The sequence below is a fragment of the Pelodiscus sinensis genome, chromosome 19 (genome assembly GCF_049634645.1).
Source record: "Pelodiscus sinensis isolate JC-2024 chromosome 19, ASM4963464v1, whole genome shotgun sequence".
Classification (NCBI taxonomy): domain Eukaryota; kingdom Metazoa; phylum Chordata; order Testudines; family Trionychidae; genus Pelodiscus; species Pelodiscus sinensis.
In genome coordinates, this window is record NC_134729.1 from 13,489,835 (window position 1) to 13,505,313 (window position 15,479).

General features: G+C 54.6%; 2 protein-coding genes across 5 annotated transcripts in view; both read left to right on the plus strand.

Moving 5' to 3' along the window:
• LOC102454223 (adhesion G protein-coupled receptor E3-like) overlaps window positions 1-15,479 on the plus strand; it is a 145,982-nt gene that overhangs the window by 48,237 nt on the left and 82,266 nt on the right. The window lies entirely within an intron of this gene.
• On the plus strand, window positions 3,391-9,853 carry LOC102457829 (adhesion G protein-coupled receptor E2-like). The gene is made up of 7 exons (XM_075902429.1): window positions 3,391-3,591; window positions 4,194-4,474; window positions 5,130-5,196; window positions 5,965-6,056; window positions 6,772-6,940; window positions 7,056-7,163; window positions 8,386-9,853. Exons 2-7 carry the CDS (start codon window positions 4,203-4,205, stop codon window positions 8,395-8,397), a joined length of 720 nt encoding a protein of 239 aa, XP_075758544.1. The 5' UTR covers window positions 3,391-3,591; window positions 4,194-4,202; the 3' UTR covers window positions 8,398-9,853.

Genomic DNA, 15,479 nt, shown 5'->3' on the forward strand with positions numbered 1-15,479 from the left:
TTCAGAAGTCTTGGGTGAATTCCAAATAATTTTGGTGTTTGTTCCTCTTTAGTTTATCAATTTGTTCCCAAACCTTCTCCAAGGACACCTCAATCTGGGACTATTCCTCAGATTTGTCACCTAAAAAAATGGCTCAGGTTGGCAATCTCCCTCCCATCCTCAGCCATAAAGAGTGATGCAAAGGATTCATTTAGTATCTCCACAATGACCTTATCTTACTTCTGTCACTGTGGTCACTATTTCCAAGCGGTCCAGCTAGTGGACCAGATTGCGTACTCCATTTGGGACTAAATCAGGAATTGTCTCTCCCCTTGTGGATTCCAGAACAGCTTTGCCAAGAAGCAGACATTTAAGGCAGGGCTACTCAGCTTTGGAAGCCCCAGGGGCCACAATGATACTCACAGCACATGCTGATAGCCCCAAGTTAAGTGTGGTTGCATATCATATATATAGTAGCCCAGTTTCTGTGCGTCACCACCTCCCCTTCCCCTCCTGCTGTGGCACTCAACTGAGTGCTGCGCCCCTCAGCTGGGCTGCCGGGGGAGCCAGCAGCACAAGGGGCCGCTTGGGCTCGCCTGCAGTGGGAGCGGAACGGGGGCGGGGCGGTGACGTACATGGCCCCTCCCCCTGGCCGTGTATGTCACCGCCCCACCCCCCTTCCTTGCGGCAACACTCAGCCGAGCGCCACGGTGGGAGGGAAGGGGAAGGGGGGCAGGGAGAGATGGAGCGGAGAGAGGGGCAGGAGGAGGAGGAGAAGAGAAAGGGAGAGTGAGAGGCAGGAGGGGGAGAAGAGAAAGAAAGAGATGGAGAGAGAGGCAGGAGGCAGAGGAGAGCTGAGGGGGGGAAGGCAGTAGGAGGAGAGAGAAAGAGAGAGAGTGAGAGTGTGAGAGAGATGAGACCTGAAAATCCCGTCTTATGACGGGCTAGTTGGCTAGTACATATAAAGAATATGCAAATATTTGATATAGCTCATTTCAGACAGATGGGCATGAATATAAAGATTAAGGTAAAACTTCTCTCCTGCTGTATTCCTGTTATTAGTGTACTAGCCAATTAGCCCGTCATAAGTTGGGATTTTCAAATCTCTCCATGTTGGTCTTCTCTCCTGATCCTCCACGTGCTCTCTCTCTCTCTCCTCCTCCTCCTATTGCCTTCCCCTCTCTCTCTCTTAGCTCTCCTCCACCTCCTGCCTCTCTCTCTGTCTCTCTTTCTCTTATCCCCCCCCCCCCGCCTCTCACTCTGGGGACTGCGGAGCCCAAATGGCCGTTTGGGTTCCGCACTCCCCATGCTGCATGGGGAGCATGGAGCCCAAACGGTCGCTTGCGCCACTTGCTCCCATGTGGCGGCCTGGCTGAGCAGCTCAGAAGTCAGCCGAGCGCCACTGCGGGAGGCGAAGGAGGGCGGCGCAGTGATGTTCATGGCCAGGGGGCAGGGCCTGGAGCCACTGTCACCCCGCACGTCACCGCCCCGACTCTCTTTGCCTTCCACCGTGGCACTCGGCTGACTTCTGCGCCGCTTAGCCAGGCCGCCGCGGGGGAGCAAGCGGCCGTTTGGGCCCCGCACTCCCCATGCAGCACGAGACACCCAGAGGGAACAGCCAGCATTTCGGAGTTAGAGACTCACAGACACTGGGATACTATATATATGATGACATTAGTAACCATAACGATTCTAAGGAACAGTTTGGTTCATTTACAATTTTTACTCCATTTGCGTCGACGTTGACTTTCACCTAGAGTGGCATGGAGTGAGCCTGCGTTCCTGGGTGTCCCACGTGGAGCCCAAGCAGTGAGGGGTGGGAGGCACAGAGGGGAGATGGTTCAGGGGAGGGTCTCTGGTATGAAGAGAGACCAGAGACTGGAAGGGGCTGGGATGCTCCAGCATAGCTAGACCCTCACATAGGAATGTGGGTTGGTGGGGTAACAGGTACCCTCAGCTCCATTTTCAGCACTTCTAATCCTCCAGCCCCATGGGAAACTCGTCTCTGGCCAGCCCCCCTCTGGGTCCTGCTGAGAAAAACCACATCTTCATCTCGGCTTCCTGCAGCAACACACTGCCAGCCGGGGGCATTCCTGGGGGCTGTGAGGGAGGGGGTAGCGTAGTCCAGTGGCTAAACTGAACGAGTTGTGACCAGGGCTCCTGGGTTCCATTCCCAGCTCTGCTACAGGCTCCCTGTGACCACTGGGCACCTGCCTGGGTCATCCCCACAGCATGAGATTGTCTCCTCTCCCAGCAGGCTTGGGGGCTGCTGCTGCTTTTATTGCCTACTACTCCCTGCACTCCTCCCTGCACTCCACCCTGCACTCCCTGCACTCCAGCTCGGGCAGTCTGTGGGCTGGGGGGATGCTGGAGAAGAGTCACCTCGGCTCCAGGGTGGTGAGCGGAGCTGTCGGAGATGGGGGACACGTTTGCCTCTCCAGACCTGCAAACTTCACCTTGCGACATCAACAGGTGCGTGGAGGGAAATCCCCTCGCTCTGCTCCATGTCGGGGCCTCCACAGGGGCATAGAGAAGGCTCCATCTCCTGCCGGGCATTGGGATGGTGCTGCCTTTCTGCCTCCCAATGGCTGGAGAAACTGAAGCCTCCTTATTCCTGAGGCGCTGGAGCTGTTTGACTGGAGGAGGATACCAGGGGTCGCACGGTGGCCGTGCAAAGTGCCCTGGGGGAACCGCACCGCTTGGCTCACCCTGAGGCGGAATAAAGCCTCTTTCTAGAGCCAGTGGGCTCAGGGCAGTGGGGTGAAACTCTTCGGCACGGTAGCGAAATGGTTAGTGCGCCTGTGTGCACGCCGCACCGCCCTCTGTTGGATGCAGCCAGAGCTGCTCAGCCTTGTGCCACACGCCTTCCACAGCTCACGGCTGGCAAGGATTTCCCTTTGGCTCCAGGAGCAGGGCCTGTGCTCTGGGAGTGGCAGGAGCCGCATTCTCTCTCCCCGGTCACTGCAAGGTGTTTAGGGAGCACTGGGGGCCATGTGGGGAGAGCCGTAGAGCTGAAGGTGGCTCGGATGTGATAGACACGTGATCACAGAAACGACTGTCTGTGCTCCCGTAAGGAGGGTTCTGTCGTGTTTCCAGCCCAGAAAGGAGCAGGAAGTGGCTCTCTGCGTCTACTGGGAGTTTGAGGATGGCAAAGGGAGCTGGTCTCCAGACGGGTGCACCACCCTGCACGTGAACAGCACCCACACGACCTGCAGCTGCGACCATCTCTCCAGCTTCGCCATCCTAATGGCTCCCAGCGCAGCAACGGTATCTCCCCTTGAGACTCGGCTCCCCGGGCTGGACCCCGAGCTCCGCGCTCAGCCTGAGCTTGGCAAAGCTGCCCCGGGAGAGACGGAGGCTTTGTGGGGAAAAGGCTGAGTGGGACCCAAGGGCTGGGCTGGCTAATGGGGATTCTCCTTTGCTGTGTTACAGGAGAGTCGCCCACTGACCATCCTCACCTACGTGGGCCTGAGTCTCTCCCTGCTGTGCCTCCTCCTCGCCATCCTCACCTTCCTCCTGTGCCGCTCCCTCTGGAACGTCAGCACCGCCCTCCACCTGCAGCTCTGCCTCTGCCTCTTCCTGGCCGACCTGCTCTTCCTCAGCAGCCAGGGGGTACGGTCCCATTCCCCCCGATCGGCCCCTGCTCTCGCAGCAGGGCTGGGGTGTGCGGCTGTGAACCCCCGGGGCTCCCTGGGTTCTGGGTGTGCAGGACACAGGCGGGATTCCGGGGGGGCGTTCCCACTCCCTGTGAGGCTCCTTTACACTGGGCACAGGAGCCTCAGTCTCACTGTCTCCAGGAATTGGATCAGTCCCATCCCAGGCTATGTCGACAGAGGGATGCAGATTAGGCACATTGAAATTGCTAATGAAGCCGGGATTTAAATATCCCACGCCTCAGTAGCATAAACATGGCCACTGTTTTTTTTCGACATGGAGCTTTGTCAACACAAAGCAGCAGTGTAAACGCGGATCTGTCAAAAAATAAACCCTTTTTCAACAGATCCTGCATTCCTAAAAAAATGAGGGCTGTGCGGCAGAGTCAGGAACAGAACCTGGCTCCCCTGAGCCCTGCTCTGCTGCTCCAGCCAATAATCTCTGCTGCCTTCCTGCATCTGCAGTGTGCAGCCCTCCCCTAGACTAAGGAACCTGCCGGCTCTGCAGCGCTGTAACTGGTGAGCTGTGTTAACATGAATCCTGATGTGTCCCCCATGCAGGTCTCCCCCATGTCCAGCCATTCCCATTCCAGCTACAGTGTCTCTGTGGCTTGTGCAGTAATTGCCGGACTCCTACACTACCTCCTCCTGGCCTGCTTCACCTGGATGTTCCTGGAGGGGCTGCACCTCTTCCTCACAGTCAGGAACCTGAAGGTGGTGAATTACACCAGTGCCAGCCGGTTCAAGAAGAGACACATGTACCCGTTTGGCTACGGATTCCCAGCCCTGATCGTGGCTATTTCTGCTGCAGTGAATCCTAAAGGCTACGGAACTTCCGACCAGTAAGTGCAGCGCCCACCGCGAAGGGGAGCTAGGACGTGGCCTCCGTGTCCGTAGCCTGCATTGCCCTGCTCATCCTGCTTGGGAGCTGTCCCCCTGGGGCCCTCCCTCCGCCCCAGGAACACTAAGCCACTCCCAGCACAGTAGCCAAGTTGCCCACGTGCCAGGCAGCTCCAGTCCTCACCCCACTGACGCTGCAGAACAATCTTGGAAGGTCCAGGCTGAGTTTGTGGTGCTGGGGAGAAACGCACCTCTGTACCGTCGGCAAATCCCTGAGGGTCTCCCCTCTAAAGCAAGCAACTCCACTAAAGGAGGGTGGGGCGTGTTCTAGGGATCCCAGGCTAGACCCCCTGCTGGTGTAAATCAGTGTCACGTTGCTTGCTCCAGTGCAGAGAGGCTGATTTACATTTGCTGCCCCCTTGGCTCCCCATGAAGAGGTGGGGTTGACAGGCAGTGGGGGAGGCTCTCGTTGATGGGGTTGGGGTAGGCAGAACCTCTTGGCCTGCAAGGGGGTCCCAATGGCACAGGCTGGCTGAGATCCACTGTGTGGGTGGGAGGAGATGCCCTGTGACACCCGTCGCTCGCAGGGCAGTGATCACATTCCTGCCCCTACGCTCTCACGTGGGGGGTAATGCGCGTCTTCCTCCCTGCCTGTAGCTGCTGGCTCAGCCTGGACAGAGGCTTTCGCTGGAGTTTCCTGGGGCCAGTCTGTGCCATAATCCTGGTGGGTACCTCACAGAACCCCAGCCCCCTTCTCCCACCTTGGCAGCCCCACTGATTTCAGGAAGCAGGGAGGAGAAGGTGTGTCCATAAAACACAAGGAAAGACCCAGTTAGGAGCCACCTGGTTCATCCGCTTTGGCCGGTCGCGGGATCCGTCCCTGTGCCCTGTCCCCAGCCCACAGCCTTTACTCGGGCACAGCTGCCGGGGACGTCAGCAGGAGCTTGACCAAGAGACAGAAAGTCTGGTCCAGTCTAGCTAATGGCCCAAGGAATGGGGAAGGGAGAGGGCTGCACCATACCGTGATTATGTGTGAGCGGGGGGGGGGGAGGCGGGAAACAGATGTCCCTAAATATTCTTCCCTAGCCCGTGGGGAAGTAGGATGGGTCGAGGGAACAGGAATTTTTACAGCTGGAAAGTTCAGGCAATATTCTAGAGGCAAGATCTGGGCTCTTTGAGCCAAATCCTGCTCAGTTACACCAGTGTGAACCCTATTTACTCCACTGGAGTGGCTCCATATTGAACTCTGAGCAGAATCTGGCCCCTGTGATCCTATTGATCCATCCCAGCCCTGGCTCTGCCATCAGCTACGAGTGTAGGGAGAGACCGAGCGCTGCTGGGGACCTTACAGGAGGGGGATGATTCCCCCAGGCCATGTCCCATCCCAGTTCTGCAGCATTCGGCTCGGTCCCCTGGGATCGTTCTCTGACTGAGCTGGACTGACCGGCCCCGGACGGGACATTTCACAGGAAACATTTCCTGCTGCCCACAGATAAATGTGACGTTCTTTGCCCTGACCCTGTGGATCCTGAGAAGCAGTCTGTCCTCCCTCAATGCGGATGTGTCCACCCTCAGAGGCCACAGGTGAGAAGGCATCGGAGCAGTCGTGGAGGGTCAGGCGTCTTGGTTTGGATGTTCCTGGGCATGGAGAGGGAGCGAGGGACTGCAGGAGAGGGGCAGCGTATCTAGGATCCATGGGAACGAGTCCCATTGTGTTCGCATTGACAGTAACCCCGTCCCACACAGGAAAGCAGGGCCGGTAGCTCCACCCCACTCTGGCCAGACCCTGCTGACCCTGAGGCTCCTGTGACAGGGCGTTCGCCCTGCACTGGCCCTTTAACGGCAAACTCCAGCCTGGAGCAGGTCCTGGGAGTTTAGCCCCAGCTGAGGCTGCATTAGTTGATTAGGGCCCAGCTGGGAGCTATATAAGAGGATGGGCTGCTGTTCCCAGGGAGAGCAGCCAGAGCCTCACTGCTGGGGGAGCAGCAGGCTCCCTGGAGCTAGGGCAGGGCTAGGGGAGCTCTGGCCAAGCAAACACCCAGACTGCAGGGCCTGAAGAATGGCCCGCTGAAGAAACAACAACCCCCGGAGACTGATGTGGGCACTGCCGGAGGGCAGTGTCCTTAAGAGAACACCGTGGCCTGGAGGAAAGAGGGGAAACACCACCTGAGGGAAGGTATCCTGTCAGCAGAAGGAGCTAATTCCTAGGACAGACGGCAGGGGGTGCTGTGGTGGTGAGTGAACCCCCTCACAGCTTCCCACAGGGTTTGTGTAACGGGCTCTATCTGCCTTTCTCCAGACTAATGACCTTTAAAGCCATCGCCCAGCTCTTCATTCTGGGCTGCACCTGGTGCCTTGGTCTTCTCCAAGTCGGCCCAGCAGCCACGCTCATGGCGTATTTATTCACCATCATCAACAGCCTGCAGGGAGCCTTCATCTTCCTGGTGCACTGTCTCCTCAATCGCCAGGTAAGGCCCATGGCCCATCAGCGCCCACCCAGCTCCTTCACCGGCCCCACGGCAGCCATGTCTGATCTCGTCAGAGTTCCTTACGCGGTGCAGTGACCGTGTCCTTGACTCCCAGGTGAGAGAGGAGTACAGGAGATGGATCAGGGGATTCCGACCACCCGGCCGGAAATCTCAGACAGACGATCTCTCCATGTCGACTGTCCCCACCACCAGCACCAAGGCGGTAAGAGATCCTCTGGTTTGCTCCTACACCTGCCTGCGACACCGTCCCCTCTAGCTTTGCTGTACAGGTGCTTTGCCCTGTGAGAGACCCGCGATTTGTTATGAGCCATCTGGGCACGTCCTTGGTCTCTCTCCAGGGGCGTCCCCCATCCTAGGCACAGCACAGAATGGCCTTTCCCATGCCCCCGTGGCCTCTTCCCTGGGTTCTCTGGAGAGTTCCAGGGATCACTTGCTTGGGGCAGGCGGGTGCTGGCTCTGGCAGTGTAATGATCTGAATATCTCCCAGCGTCCCCTGGGACGGAAGCCTTGTGAGTGCAGACGACCCATCCCCTCGAGCAGTCAGCACCATGGAGAGTTTCCCAGGGCTTTGTGTGTCGCCTCCCTGGGAAAACCCGCCTGTTTGCACAGAACGAGCTCCATGCCCTTGGTATCTCTCTTCATCTCCCTGCTTTTCTGGCCAGGTGGAATCCTGCTGCCATGTGGAATCGGCAGCAGCCAGGCTCAGGGTCAATCCCTCGGGGTCCAGTGTGGACCAGAACTGGCTGGAGCCCCCAGCCACTAATGTGGTAAAACTTAACACCAACCCAGATGCCTCCAAGAGGCAACACGCTCCCCCCGCTGCAAGCCCTGAGTCTGTGTATAACAAAGGGAACTTTTAATAGAAAGGGGGAAAGAACCGAGCATTCATCTGGGAAATCCAGCAATAGACACGGACTCCATGAGTGATCGGGGGCTGGTCCACCTACTGGGAACAACCTGTTGAGTGCCCAGCACCCACTAGCGGCTCCCCCATCAGCTATCTCCTCAATCAGCTCCTTGAGCATTCTGGGATGCATTTCATCAGGCCCTGCCATTTCCACATTTTTTGTTTTCGTGTTTTCCTCTTCACTGAAAAACGGACTGACCCTTTCCTCGGGCTTCCTCTCACTTCTAATGTATTTCTAGAATGTTTTTTTTTGTCGCCCTTTATGTCTCCAGCCAGTTGGAGCTCATTTTGTGCCTTGGCCTGTCTAACTTTACCCCTATATTCTTGTGCTATTGGCCTATCTCCATCCTTTGTACTTTGATGTAGTTTCCTCTTTTGGAAGGATTCCTTTGTGATTTTTAAATAATTCAAGAACAGCCTCCTGCTTTCTCCACCTTCTGAAACTTTTTAAAAAAGGTCTCCAGAACATTCCAAGAACTTGCTGGATAATTTGTGCCGTGCTGTGTTTTCCCAACAGATGTCTGGATAGTGGGAGACCTCCATCACCAAGTCCCGTGCTTTGGATAATTTTGTTAGTGGGTCTTCAGAGTAGAATCTCAGGGGAAGGAATCCCCACAAGGGGATCTTCCCTGGGACACTACAAGGCCTAGTGGTTGAGGAGAGGGAAAGGGAAACCGGCTGAACCAGTCTTACAGATCATGCCTGGAGGGCATGTAGCCTGCTGGTTCAGAGCTCTGCTCTCTTCTCCCCCCCCCCCCCCATCCAATCCACTTGAGTCTGGAGGGGAAAGACTTGTCCATCCGAGATTCTGTACAACGACAGTGTCTCTCCTGTAAGCACTGGCATCATATTTTACAAATCCTCCATTTAGGGTTAACATGGTTTGTGACCCCACAACAGTCAAATTAGTGACAACAGGCAAAATTCCGTTCTAACAACTGAGCATCCATCAGGCCTGTAGCACTGACTGAACTGGATTTACACAAGCACACCCAGGATCTCTCTCCCATTCCAGCATGAATTGTATTTACATGACAACATTTGAACACCTTACAGGGCTAAACCACTGAGTGAGCATGACCACACCCAGGATTTCCTTCCCCTTCCAACTGGCTGCATTTGAAGCATTGATTCAGAACCTGCTTACTCAGAAATATGGGCCCGTTTTACCTGATGACTAATGAAGGGCCGATTGGTGACCCTGAAGCTGAGGCAAGCACCCCAGAAGATCCCACCGAAACCAGAACGTGACAGAAAGAGCCCCAAGATGCTGGTGCAGTGACAATGAAAGCAATCTGGAGCTAACCCTTTATTGCCAAGTAACTGATCCCAGCACAACGCAGCAAAACTCGCAAGCATGTCTGAGAAGGAATTCTATAACAGATGAGGTGTCTTGCATTGGGGTCTGTCGTGCAAAGCCTCAGAGCATCAGATCGTGAGCGACAGAACCCTGCTTCCCTGCTGGCCATGACATTGGTCCAAGCTACAGGCAGGAGTGGGATGTGAGGGGGTGGGTTGGGGGTGTGGGTGCAAATGCTGCTTTTTATGTTATATTCTCAATAAACAAATCGCATTGCCTTTTTCCCTGAAAAGATCCCGTCTGCTTTTTATATGCCCTGTGGGGTTTGAGATACTGGTTGACAGCCGCCTTTGTGTTTCCTAGCTAAGTGTCAGTGTTCAGGCACTTATTACACGGCCATTTTGAAGTTAGATCCTGATCCGGAAACACCCCTCAGGAGCCAGAGTCCCTCGGTTTGTCCCTGCATGGTAAGCTGAACGTTGGTGTTTGCAGTGCTGCTGCCATTGCTGTTGTTTTGGCTCAGGTTAAGTTCCCCTCTGCCGACAATCACCTTTGAATCCCTCATTGGTTTGTGGTATGAGAAATGTCAGGGGACAGTTGGCAGGTTCCAAGGACACAGTGGAATGGTCCCACCCTGGTCTGACAGCATCTGTGCTAGAACAACAGGAAACAAGCCCATAGCTGGAACCCTCTTTCCAGATGCTGCTGCGGTATCCTCTCATGCTGAGGATGCCTCTCTGGGGAGGGGAACTCCAGTTATTAGGCAGAGACAGGTGTCAGTAATGGGGGGTTGATCATTAGAAACAGACACCTGGGTTTGCGATGACCAAAAGTACCACGTGGTATCTTGCCTGCTGGGTGCAAAGGTCGTGGCTCTCTCGGGATATCTAAGACAATCACAGGCCAGTAAACCTGATTTCAGTACCAATCACACTGGTTGAAATGACACTAAAAACAGAATTGTCAGAGACACCCGGGAAAATGATTTGTTGGGGGGAATCGTCAACCTAGTTTCTGTAAATGGAAAACAGGCCTCACCAATCCAGCAGAATTCTTTGAGAGGCCCAAGAAGAATGTGGACAAAGGTGTTCAAGTGGATCTAACATGCTTAGATTTTCTGAAAAGCTTTGGCAAGCTCTTTTACTAAAGGCTTGTAAGCCAAGTAAGCTGTCGTGGGGCGAAAGAGAAGGTCCTCTCCTGGATCCAGAACAAGTTAAAAGATAGGAAGCTGAGGGTAAGAATTAATGGTCAGTTTTCTGAAATTAGAGGTGTGAATAGTGGGTGTTCCCAGCTGCCTGGTTCAGAGTCTGGGTCTGGGACTGTTTAACATATGATCAGGGAAAAGCAGCAGGGTTTGTATTTAAGTGTTTAGTTAAGCATGATTCTCATGATTGTTTGTGAAAGCCATTGAAGATGGAGTCAGTGAACGCCATTTTGAGCAGAGGGCCTGTCAGCAGCTAGAGAAGGCCGAGCTGAGCTGAGCTGGTTCTTACTGGCTGGAACCGGTTTTTCCCGCTGGAACGGCCCCTGGACATTCCATCACCTCAGAGATTTTGCGCTACAGAAGCGCTACCAGGCATAGGCGGCGAGCTATATGGGCTCGTGGTGCCCATGCTCCAGGAATATTCAGAGCCGGAGGCCCTGCTCCACCAATAGTTGGAGCTGGGTCTCTCTCCCGGCCCCAACCCACTGGCTGCTCATCCTCCCCCCTGGCCCTGGAGCCTTGTATTCCCCGGCCCCGGCCAGTACGGGATGAGTGTAACAGTTAACTCGAACTAAGGACTTAGTTCAAGTTAACGTTTGACTGCTGCGTGTAGCCGCGGGCAGTTAGTTCAGACTAGGGGGCTTTAAAAATGGCGCCTGGACGGGAAGATGCAAATAAAGCACAGGATATTTAAATCCCAGGTTTCATTTGCAACTTTGAATGCCTACATTAGCTCTAGTGTAGACATACCCTGAGAGTGATGCAGATGGCTCAAGAACAGCCCTTCCCATGACGTCACCCCTGCGTGCCCCTCCCCCTTCCCTGCATCCAGGGCCGGCTCTAGGTTTTTTGCCGCCGCAAGCAAAAACATTTTTTGGCCGCCCCCCTCTTTTTTTGTTCCCGGAGCCTGTGCCCCACTCCTCAGGAAGCCTCACAAGCTGCATTTGTGTGGGCACCCCCAGCAAGCTGTGCAAGCTGCAATTGCGCACGCACCCTCCCTGGACAAAAAAAGGGGGACGGGGGAGGGCAGCCAAAAATTTTTTTGCTTGGGGCGGCACAACCCTAAAGCTGGCCCTGGATGCAGAGAAAGGGGGAGGGGCACGCAGGAGTGATGTCATGGGGAGGGCCGTTCTCAACCCATTTCCCGGGCCTATGTTGATTGCCAGTCCGCCCCCCGTGGCAGAGGAAGGGGCTTGTGCTGAGGGGAGGGGGGCAGGTCAGGAGAAAAAGGGGAAGGCACCAAGGGACAGCGTGGAGGAGAGACAAATGCCAGGGGGCCAAAGTGGAGACCATGAGGAAAAGGGCAGGAGGGGAGGTGTCAGTGGGAGGGGGGACAGGGAGAGGTGGGGGTAAGGGTATTGGGAACAAGAGGGGGGAGGGGGAGGTGCTGGGAGAAGGGTTGAAAGAAGGGGTGGGCATGAGGAAGGAGGGTGTGACAGACCGGGCCGCTCTGGGTACAGCTGAGGGCGTCCGCTAAGGGCGAATTGCTCAAAGTCAGGGCTCCTTACAGCCCCCTGACTGGAGACCTTCCCAAACAGGCCACAAACCAGTCCCACAGAGCGCTTCACCTGCCTGCCTGAAGCCTCAAGAGCAAAACCCCGCCGCCACCCCAGTAATATCCATGCCCCAGATGGTCCCGGACCTCATACACGGGTGGGGGGGTCTTAGAACCCAATCTCACCTACCCTGAACAAGTTCTGTCCAGTTCCAAGAAACCAGCCACAGATCCCAGGTCAATTTATCCTCTGGACCTTACTCACGAATCACGCTGAGCCAGTCCTTTAGAATCTGACATCTAAAGGTTTATTACTACAAGAAAGAAAAGCATGAGAGTAAGGCTATTAAAGTATCATTAAGTAAAGGTTTATAAAATATTTTTTACTAACTTGGGTGCAACAGTGGCACATCCAAACAAGCCACATGAACTCAGTACAGGTGAACAACACAAAATTCATTCTGCTCATGGGAGGAAACTCTTAGGCTATGGCTACACTGACGGGTTCTTGTGCAAGAAGTCTTGCGCAAGAAAACATCCACACTGCAATGGGTGAGCTGTGCTTTTGCGCAAGAAAGCTCCGATGGCCATTTTAGCCGTAGGCGTTTCTTGCGCAAGAAATCCCTGCCATGCGTCCATACTGCCTTCTTGAGCAAGAGAGCTTACACCTGTTAGAAAAGAGCGTAGCTCTTGCAGAAGACGCCCTTTCTTACCACGCCGTACTGTAAATTTCCTTGTGCAAGAGCAGGTAGGAAGTGTGGATGCTCTGTGGGTTCTCGTGCAAGAACGGCTGTATTTGCGCAAGAAGCCGGGAGTGTAGACATAGCCTTAGAGGGAACACTTCCCCCAGCCTCTCTGTCCCCAAGTTAATGTCACACACATTGGGTTAATGCAATTTCAGGATAGTTGCATGAGGTGGGTTTGGTGGGGGCCAAACTAATCCCTGTTGGTAGGAAGATGGTGGGAAAAGTCCTTCGAGAGGGGTGACATGACACCTTTTACTTCTGGTCATGTGTCCATCTTGCCCTGAGCATGTTACCTCCAGAGGCCTGGCTAACGGGGGCCAGGGGTGTGGTTAATAGGGATCACGGGGTGTGGTTAATGTGGGTCAAGGGGTGTGGCTAACAGGGCACAACCAAAAATTATACAAACCTGCAGCCCCTGCTACCAGGCCCTGGGGATGGGTGGCTTTTGGCCTTAGGATTATTCCGTTCTATCGCCGCCCCATCAGCCCCGGACCGCACCACACTCTCGCGGCTGTGCCGAGGGAAGGGGAAGATTTACTGACTTTCCGGGATCCACCATTGCCCATTGATGTTCCCCGCTGGACTCTCCCGGCAGTTCCTCCCCAAGAGCTTCCCATTAGATCAAGGGTCAAAGGGCCAAGGCCTTGGCCTGCACACAGCACCCATCAGCGCCTCTAAATTGTCAAAGGGGTTTATCGCCTTTGGGGTCTTTACTTCCCTCTTTACTGGCCAAAGAGGGGTTTGGGCCCAGGCGACATGCCTCCCTGCTAGACTCCCTGCACTCTTGTACGGCTCCCGGTTGAGTTAGGGATGTGCATAATTAAGGAACCAATTTATTAAACCTTTGAGGATGATAAGGTGATAAGCAACAGCCATCATGGATTTGTTGAGAGCAAATCATACCAAAGCGAGGCAATTTCCTTCATAGGCACCCAGCCTAGTGGATGGGGCCCGAAAGCAGTACAATTTCAAAAGTATTTTCTTATTCTAACTAAGGAAACCTGCTAGTTTCCTCTTGTCCACATGGAGGGGTGAGTCTACACTACAGCACTAATTCAAACTAACTTAATTCGAATTAGTTAATTTGAACTAAGCTAATTCGAACTAGTGCATCTAGACCTAAAAACTAGTTCGAATTAGCATTTTGCTAATTCGAACTAGCATGTCCACATTGAGTGGACCCTGAACCGAGGTTAAGGCTGGCCAGAAGCAGTGCCGGCAGGGCATCAGATTAGGACTTAGAGTGTGGAGATGCTGTCTCACGCTAGCCGAGGGCTGTGCTTAAAGGGACCAGACCCCCACTCCGGACAGACAGTTCTCAGGGGTTCCCCACTTGCAAAGGAGTCCTGGCTTGGAGTGCCCTGAGTGCCCACACTTGGCACATCACTGCACTTGGCCATCAGCCCGGCTGCACTTGCTGCAGGCTGCCATCTTGGGGGGGGCACTCGGGGGGCTGCAGGAGAGCTTCCACCCCGAGGAGCCCGCAGAGCCACCCCAGTCCTCCCCATCGGAGGCTCGTGCCCCATTCCTCCCTCACCTCCTTCCACTTACCCCTCCCTAGCCCCCCTTCCTGATGTACAAAATAAAGGACACGTGTGTTCAAAAATAGAATCTCTCTTTATTGTACAAAACTCGGGGAGACTGGGAAAAGGAGGTGGGAGAGGGGAAGAGAGAAGGTGGGAGAGGGGAGGGCAACTAAAATTATCAGGGGTTTGGAACAGGTCCCATATGAAGAGAGGCTAAAGAGACTGGCACTTTTCAGCTTAGAAAAGAGGAGACAGAGGGGAGATATGATAGAGGTCTATAAAAGCATGAGTGGTATGGAGAGGGTGCATAAAGAAAAGTTCTTCATTAGTTCCCATTATAGAAGGACTAGAGGACACCAAATGAAATGAATGGGTAGCAGGCTTCAAACTAACAACAGAAAGTTCTTCTTCACAAAGCAAATAGTCAACCTGTGGAACTCCTTGCTGCAGGAGGCTGTGGAGGCTAGAACTGGAACAGAGTTTAAAGAGAAGTGAGATAAAGGCATGGAGGTTGGGTCCATGGAGTGCTATTAGCCAGGGGGTCGAAATGGTGTCCCTGGCCTCTGTTTGTGGAAGGCTGGAGATGGATGGCACGAGACAAATGGCTTGGTCATTGTCTTTGGTCCATCCCCTCCGGGGTAGCTGGTGTTGGTCGCTGTTGGCAGACAGGCTACTGGGCTAGATGGACCTTTGGTCTGACCCAGAACGGCCATTCTAAGCTCAGGGCTCAGGGTCGGGGGTCTCACTGGACCACCTTGATTTTCATGCAAACCTGCTCCTGGGTGGCCAGGCTGGCAGCTCTCCTGCCCTAGACGTCCACTTTCCTGTGCCTAGTGCGGAGGTCGTGGATGAGGTCCACGATGTCTGCACTAGAGCAGGCGAGCGCCCGCTTCTTGAGGACCCGGGCAGGCTCCCGGGAGCTGCCAGCCTGGTCCTGGGAAGAGGCAGAGGGCTGGGTGGCAGCGGGTGGCTGGCTTGAGCCGTGCCAGGTGCAGGGTCTGCTGGCTGGGTGCTGGCAGGCTTGCACCTGGCACGGGCACCGTAGCCAGCCAGTGCCTCTTTAAGGGCTCCGGGGCCGGGAGGGGGGCAGAAGAGTTTCCCTGGTGGTGCCCAGAGTTGCCACCAGGGAAAGCTGGGGAGGGCTAGCCTCCCACTAGTTCGAATTAAGTAGCTACACAGCCCTTAATTCGAACTAGTTAATTCGAACTAGGCGTTAGTCCTCGTAGAATGAGGTTTACCTAGTTTGAATTAAGCGCTCCGCTAGTTCGAATTAAGTTCATGTGTGTAGCGCCTATCAAAGTTAATTCGAACTAACGTCTGTTAGTTCGAATGAACTTTGT